At 41.3% G+C, this 8,187-nt stretch overlaps 1 protein-coding gene across 3 annotated transcripts; it reads left to right on the forward strand.

Annotated features, from left to right (window-relative positions):
• The first annotated feature begins 1,079 nt into the window (after positions 1-1,079).
• LOC104372966 (ovalbumin-related protein X) lies at positions 1,080-7,444 on the forward strand. Of its 3 annotated transcripts, none has more exons than XM_086608416.1 (7): positions 1,080-1,247; positions 1,818-1,883; positions 3,424-3,552; positions 4,355-4,477; positions 5,228-5,365; positions 5,654-5,809; positions 7,043-7,444. In XM_086608416.1, the coding sequence occupies exons 1-7, from the start codon at positions 1,080-1,082 to the stop codon at positions 7,442-7,444; spliced, it is 1,182 nt and encodes a 393-aa protein (XP_086464542.1). The 3 variants fall into 3 exon arrangements, with proteins under 3 accessions (XP_086464542.1, XP_086464544.1, XP_086464543.1); XM_086608418.1 differs by having other exon boundaries at positions 1,818-1,868; XM_086608417.1 differs by having other exon boundaries at positions 1,818-1,868; positions 4,355-4,472; positions 5,223-5,365.
• The last annotated feature ends 743 nt before the right edge of the window (positions 7,445-8,187 follow it).

An 8,187-nucleotide genomic window follows, 5' to 3' on the forward strand; every position in this document is an offset into this window, starting at 1 on the left:
AGAGCACAGGTGAGGTACAGTATGACAATTCACAGAGTGTGTGGTTCCACAGCCATTAGCACCAGATGCCTCTCAGGTCACGTAACCAACCACATCTGCCCCAAACTATGGATATACTGCTATTGCTCCAACTTTAACTGTTTTAGAGATGCAAGAACAGTGTGCAACTTTCTTGGTCTCAGATTCAAGACTGAGAACAACTGCAGGTTTCAATGAGTATCCTTCACACGTCACATTCATTTGCATGTACAGGACTTGCACCTGACTGATGAATCCAACTCTATGCTGTTACAAGTTGCACGACCAAAATCTATACTTCTAAAATATATGCTTGTGCTTTTTCTCAACAAAAAAGCATCACCAGAGACTAAATGCCCAAAATGGGACTACAGGAAACAACCCCCTCTAAACCTATAGTTCAGCATCTAAGCAACTGGCTGGGTTTACAGAGCAACTTACTCCTGTTATTCCTTTAAACTACAGGAAAGCAACCTCCAAACCTATAGTTCAGCATCTAAGCAACTGGCTGGGTTTACAGAGCAACTTACTCCTGTTATTCCTTTAAACTACAGGAAAGCAGCCTCCAAATGTGTGGCTGGTTTTACTAAGCAACAGCAAAAAGTACACTGAGAGTGTAGTGAGTTGACTACATTCCATTTAATGATCCAGAGCACAGTCCAGAGCAGCCACAGAAGAAATGAAATATGAAGTTTGTATTGTCTCAAACATCATTCAGAGTCCTCTGGATGGCCATAGGGAAACTCACCCATTCAGTGTTACATTTATCAAACTGAAGCATGGATGAAACTATTTCCTAAAAGGCAAGTACAAGATACTATCTTGATAATGAGCTAGTATCTTGCTGAAAGAAAACAAATACTCATTGAGAGATAAACGGGTCAATGAGATACAAATTCCGTGGTCATTAGAAATATTGTAAGCTCCACATAATTCATTGGTTCAGCGTCACAAAAATAGCAATGAACTAGCAGTTTCTGGGCTATTGACAATACACTTTAAAGCAAGTGCTACATAATACAGTCATATTTCTTTTTGCTTCAGACAACACTGATTTCATGATGGGCTCCATCAGTGCAGCAAATGCAGAATTTTCTTTTGATGTATTCAAAGAGCTGAAAGTCCACCATGCCAGCAACAACATCTTTTATTCCCCCCTGAACATCATTGCAGCCTTGGCCATGGTTTATCTGGGAGTAAGAGGTAACACTGAGTATCAGATGGAGAAGGTAAGTTATGTAGATGGATACAAATACCTTTTGATCCTGTTCAACACAGTAACATCTTTGGGACTTTCTCCAGTTGAGGGGAGAAAGTCATATAGTCACATTTGGCAGTGGATTCAAATCTGCCTAGAAAAAGAATGGCATTCCAAATTGTGAGGTTTGGATCCGGAGCTGAGTTTTCACTTGCCATTGCTTTTCCCCAGGAAAGGCAAGTATGGCCTTTGGTTCCATTAAGAAAGAGCAGTCCTGAAGAATAGTTAAGGCAGGACTCTTGCTTCAGCTTATATTATCTCACAGATATGATTCCTTCCAGGTGGAAAGGAAAACTTGTAATACACAAAAGATGAAATATTCAGAAAACTAGAGTCACAGTTACAAATACAATACAGTAATGTCATAGCTGGTTTATAGACTGAATACCATGAACTGGAAAAAAAGGGATCTGAGCTGAGGATCACAGTCACAAATTTTCAGTGTGGCACAGGTAGTAAAAAAAATGATTTAAAGCTCACATGAAACTTCTCAGTTTATCTGTGTGCTAATCAGACCTTCTATGGCTACTTTCAATTGCAGGTTCTTCACTTTGACAAAATTGCAGGACTTGGAGGAACTATTCAGACCAAGGTACAGAAACCTAAGGTACATTTATTTCTGTTTCACATTTTTCTCCTGAGAATAGACAGTTCTGACTGTGCCTTAAGTAGGTGCAACACTTTCCCAAAGTTTTGCCAATGCTTTTAATTTAAGAGATGTAAGTTAAAAAAAAAAAAGAAAAAAAAGAAAGAAAACAGAAAAAGAAGATAGGCTGTACATGTTGCACCAGAACAAGCAACAGAACAGGATAGGATGGTTTGGACACCAGGCTACCTTCTTGCATAGCTGAACATCTGCACACCTGCAAGTGCTGCTGGGGGACAGCACAGGGCTCAGCACCTGGAGCCAGGGTACAGCAGTCAGACTTACAGCTGAAACTCTCCAAAGCAGGGCAGGAAGAAGTTTTGGTAGAAAAAAGCCCAGAAGTCTCAAAGGCTGGAAGGTAACCACACTCTTTCAAAAGCAATTCTCCTTCAACACAATTCTCCTTCTCATAAAATGAAACCCCAGACACTGTTCATCATTGTGCACTTTTCTTACACACTCTTAGCCTATGCCACCTGGAACACTATTCTTGGGGGCATTCAACAGCTGATCCATTTTTTCACTATATTATGAGACAATTCCTGACTCCTTTGTCATCTAGAACTCTTCTCCCATCTGTAGCTTCAGCAGAAAGCTGCCATGAAAACATGAGCAGAAGCTGGTGACTAGAGGCTCTATATCTATGACAACTCACTAATTGCAATCATTGACACTTGAATTTTACTTCTTGTCACCTCACTCCCAAGCCATAAGGTTTCAGATTCAACACTGAGGTTTCTGCTTGTTATTGCCTAGAATGAGTGTCATCATATGTTACTCACCAACATAGGCTGCAGCTCCTCCACAGCAGGTTGTTGCCTCTCCCACAGCCAGGAGGAAATGGCCCACCTTTTGTAGGAAGGACCTAAACCTTAATTAATTACATAATTACAAATTCATACCAGCTGGATGGCTATCCATAATTTCCCCTTTTTGTTTGCCAGTTTTTTTTAAGGCTTTAAGGTGAGCAGAGACCCAGTTAAATAGTCTCAAAGATTTTAACATTTTGAACATTCTGACTCCATAAATTCTTGCTTCCCTCTTTCTGTCAGGGTAGCAGCTTTACCTTCTTTGTCAAAGGAATTCTCGCTCTGGCTCTTCTGAGGGAGTCAGGGTCTCTTTATTCTACAATCACATCAGGGTCACCAGATGTTGCTCACCAACACAGGCTGCAGCTCCACAGCAGGTTGCTACATCTCCCACAGCCGGGGGGAATGGCCCGCCTTTTGTAGGAAGGGCCTAAACCTTAATTAATTACATAATTACAAATTCATACCAGCTGGATGCATATCCATAATCATATGCTATCAATTAATTATATATCATCAATTGCTTATATTGAATACCCCTTCCATGCAGCTTTTAGACTGTAGTACGTGTTCATTTGTAAATGTCCAAACACTGTGTATTTTCCTATATTTATCTGCACCTTATAAATAATTCTCTTCCTAGTAAAATAAGCTAACAGCTATACCTTTTTATCTTCTTATCAACAACTCAGTGTGGCAAGTCTGTGAACATCCATATACTGTTTAAAGAACTTCTCTCTGATATCACAGCACCAAAAGCCAATTATTCACTCCACATTGCCAACAGACTCTATGCTGAAAAGACATATCCAATCCTACCGGTGAGTTGGACTTCAGAATGATTTCTCACTAATTTCACCCTGTATAAACCTGTAATCCAGGAGGTCTGGACAGAGTAGGTGATCTGTTAATCCAGTATTTCCCACTGGTCTGGATTTCCACTGGTCTGGATTTCCACAGCCTTGACAATAGCCTGAATGGAAAACAATTCCAGGCAAAAAGACGGCTCTATTAAAAAATGAATGATGTAATGAACAAAACTATTTGGTAGAGTAATTCCCCCCTCGCTGCCTGCTCCTCCAGAGCCTTTTCCTTTTAATAGATTGATTTTGTGCTTTTCAGGAAATAATTTGACTTCGGCACATTTCTTCACTTGAAAAATCTCACCTCAAAACCAACTTTTGAAAGTGTCAAAGTCTTTCATTTGACATTTTCAAAACAAAACATAAAAATACTCTAAATCAAAGAAACATCTTACGTTCAAAAATAAGGAAAAATGCTTTTTTTTTAAAAAAAAGGAGTGGACATAACGATAATGAAACGCTCTGAAATGAACTTGAAACAGTGTTTTCAGATCAGACTTTTTTCGATAAAATATTTAAACATATCTAATATATACTCTAAGACAATCAAGTAATAAAAATATCAGATCTGAAAATGTCATGGATCAGAATAATTTTTCTGGCCCAGTTTTAGCAGGTTCTTCCAGGAAGTATGCAATGAGAACAGCCTAAGCATGGCATCACTATAAAAATCTTTTTAGTCATATGTTATTGTGTTTCATCTTCATATACTGTTTTTAAAAAATGACTGGTTTGGTGGCTACAATTGCTGTCTTTACAGATCTACTTAAAATGTGTGAAGAAACTGTACAGAGCAGGTATGGAAATGGTCAACTTCAAAACAGGATCAGATAAAGCCAGACAGCTCATTAACTCCTGGGTGGAAAATCAGACAAACGGTAAAGTCAGACGAGATTTTGAAATACATTTCCCTTTCGCAGCTGTATTTGTACAACTTCTGCAAAGACTAAACACTAGTGGAGAAATTTCCTCCTCCTCTCCCCATTAGTGAATATTTCCTGTGGAGAAGGATGACTCTATTGCCTCTATTGCACCTGTGTGGTAGTGACAGTGTGTTTTAAACTTATCTGGCAAAGGCAGAGGTGCCAGGATATGCACACTTTTTGTGCCTGAAGAGCTTAACTCGTGCAAGGTTAGTTCCAGCTTCTCTAGAATATTGGCATAATTTTACAAGCATGTGCTGGATGGGTGACAAGTGGGCTTCCAGCGAAGAAAGCAATGCACGCACTAGGCTGATGGTGGGAAAGAAATGATTCAGGAGTTTGTGTGCATTTATCATGCTTAGGTGGGAGGAAAAACAAGAGTGAAGTGTGAGAAAAGCACAGTGAGAAACGGAAAATCTGTATTGTTGCTTCCCTCTTCTGTTCCTTCTTTTCTATATAAATCTTTTTCCAAGCACTGCTTAGAAATATCCTGGGGCTGTATACCACTCTTGAACCTACTTGTCTTCTTGCAGAAACGTCTGGCCAGGTGCCAGTCATTCTGTATTAAATCATCCTCATGAACCTGAATTCCACATACAGACTTTTGAAGAAGAGGAAGTCAAGCAGCAGCATGTCTATTGACCTCTAAAATGCAAGACTACTGCTATGAAACTTACCACTCTCTGCCCTGCTTCTTCCTTAAAGGACAGATCCAAGATTTCCTTGAACCAGGCTCTGTTGACCTCGACACCGCGCTGGTCCTTGTGAATGCCATTTACTTCAAAGGGATATGGAAGACGGCGTTTCAAGCAGATCACACTCGGGAAGTGCCCTTCAATGTGACAGAGGTAGGGGGGCACGGGCACAGCTTGTGGCCAGGGAGCCAGGCTGTCACCTTGCCCAGCCAGCGATCTGGGTGTCACACACACAACGTGCTGTGGTTTGCCAGCGCTGTGCCTGACCGGGCTTCCAGGGCACACCAGCAGGCAGGAGAGGAAAACGGAGACACAGCTCTTCCCCAAAGGCAACGTGCTCGAAGATCAAGTCCTGCCCCTTTCAAAGGGCTTGTACGTTTTTGCCTGCTTAAAATAAAAAATTCCTCCCCGGTCACGTTGTCTCACGTTTGTGTTTTGCAGCGAGAAAGCAGACCTGTGCAAATGATGTGTCAGAACAGCACCTTCAGCGTGGCAGTGGTGGCTGCAGAGAAAATGAAGATCCTGGAGCTTCCGTACGCCAGCGGGGAGCTGAGCATGTTGGTGCTGCTGCCTGATGATGTCTCTGGCCTGGAGCAGGTATGGCCCTGGCAGGGAAGCAGAAGTGTTGTCACTTCGCTGGGACTTGGCTGACCTTTTGCTGTCCACATACATCCCAGCTGCCCACACCACGACTGTGCTGGGCATGCAGGGGAGCACAAAAGCCCCCCATGTGCTACCAGGTGCTCGGGCAGAGACTGGCCTCATAGCAGCGCCCTGAACTGAGTCTAATAAAATAGAAGGTAAAGGAGCAAAGTGCTGCTATAGCTCTGCAGAAGAGGATGTATACATGGGCAGATACTTTTTTTTTGTTGAAAGGTAATTTCACCCACATCCCCATATAAACTATTGAGGAAATTTTGCTAAAACTGATGAGATTAGGCATTCTTTGCAGGAATCATTAATGATTTTTTTTTTTAACAAAATCCTCATTAAACATCATGAATGGGCTGCTTTCAAAAATTGCTCTGATTGTGTCTTCATGGAATGAAAAATATAAACTAGTAAAAAAAATGGTTTTGTCCTTTAAAGAAAAAAAAAGAGAAAACTGAGACCAGTATGCAGTGAGGCAAGAATACAAATATAATCTACTAACTGTGCAAAATTCAATGAAACTTTTGTCTTCGTCTTGGCAAAGAGGAAATGAAAGTGGACACATGCAAGGGAGAAACAAAACTCAAAACCTTAATTTGATTCAGTCAGGTGGACTGGATTAACTTCATGCAGGATTTCTGAAAGAAGTGGCAAAAAAAATCAGAATTCAAATAGCCATCATTTAAAATAAAGTTATCAAGGTGATATCAAATTACCTATCTGCACTCAAGTAAGGGGAAAAAGTGATGCAACCTGCACTGTAAAATCCATTATTCTTATTTTGGAATTATGTTATAAAGTAGAGTTATTAAGATGTAGAAAAGTTTGCATTTGTTAGGTACTTTCAACTGTAGGTGAATTTTTGTGATTTTTTTTTTTTGCAAGCTCTTTCACAAGCTGACTGATTTGCTAGGCTGTGAAAATGTTGGTTTGTGCCTCATGAGACACAAGATTAGCTGGACAGAAGGGAATGTGTCAGGTGGGTAAGGAACTGAATAAAAGGACAGCAACACTGGTGGTACTGGTGAGGCAAATAATAAACTACAGGAAGGATTTTGACAGGATGCACTTCAGGATCCATTCTGGTTTGTTTTTTTTATGACAGTCTTGATTAAAATGAATGGTAAGAAAAAGCTGTATTCACACCCCAGGCATTTCATTCCCTGCCTCTCTTTGCAGCTTGAGAACAAAATCAGCTTTGAAAAACTTGCGGAGTGGACCAGTCCCAATGTGATGGAAAAGAAGAGAGTGAAAGTGTACCTCCCACGCATGAAGATTGAGGAAAAATATAACCTCACATCTGTCTTAGTGGCCTTGGGTATGACCGACCTGTTCAGCCCTTCGGCCAATCTCTCTGGCATCTCTTCAGCAAAGAGCCTGAAGATGTCTGCGGCCATCCATCAGGCGTACATGGAAGTCAATGAAGAGGGCACTGAGATGGCTGGCTTAGCAGGGATGATGGGAGACACTAAACATTCTTCTGAGTTCGAAGAATTTAGGGCTGACCACCCTTTTCTTTTCTTGATCAAACACAACCCAACCAACAGCATCCTCTTCTTTGGTAGATATTATTCCCCCTAAGGAGGATAAGAGCTGGAAATGATGCTTGCCTTCTCCTCTGGAACAGACCCCCCCTTTACTGTAACATTGTAGTGTGATCTCATGTCTTCAATATTTTCTCGAAGTGGAAAGCCTAATCTGTGAAATGCCCATTTGGTAAGCTTCCATAGCAAAGACATATCTGCAGATGTTGAAACAGCACCAAGCACGTTTACTCCTTTCCCTTCTCATATTGGTTTCAGGATTGCTTGACCTGAGCAAAGACTGAGCCAACACAGAATAGAGGAACTCACCAGCCAGGAAGGGGCCAAGTGATTTTCACTCAAGGAACAGGTTGCAGGCACGACTCCAAGCCTTTGGGAGTCCATTACACAGAAAGCCATGGGCTGCGCTCATCCCGTTCCCCTTTAGCACCCTGCTGACAAACCAATGTTGCTGTTCCTGAAACATGGGCTTTGAGATCTTCAGTCTGGAGGAGATGCTTATCCAGAATCTGCATGAGATTCTGCTATGCAGGTTATTGACTGGTGCCTATGTACATTTTAATTTTTTTTACTAAACTGTTGGAAAATGGTGTACATGTCCACTATCACCAGAGTTGTCTTCTCACCATGAGTTCCTCACCTAATTCTGAATTTCTTGCAGAGGTTCTCCAAAGTCATGGAGAGTCTCCCTTCCACTTCAGAGAGCGCAGAGATCTAACTTTGTGTAGGTGCAGTTGTGCCTTCTCACAGAGTGTAGATTCAAAGCCTGAAACATGGATA

This window comes from Tauraco erythrolophus, chromosome 3, assembly GCF_009769465.1.
Source record: "Tauraco erythrolophus isolate bTauEry1 chromosome 3, bTauEry1.pri, whole genome shotgun sequence".
In the NCBI taxonomy this organism is placed as follows: domain Eukaryota; kingdom Metazoa; phylum Chordata; class Aves; order Musophagiformes; family Musophagidae; genus Tauraco; species Tauraco erythrolophus.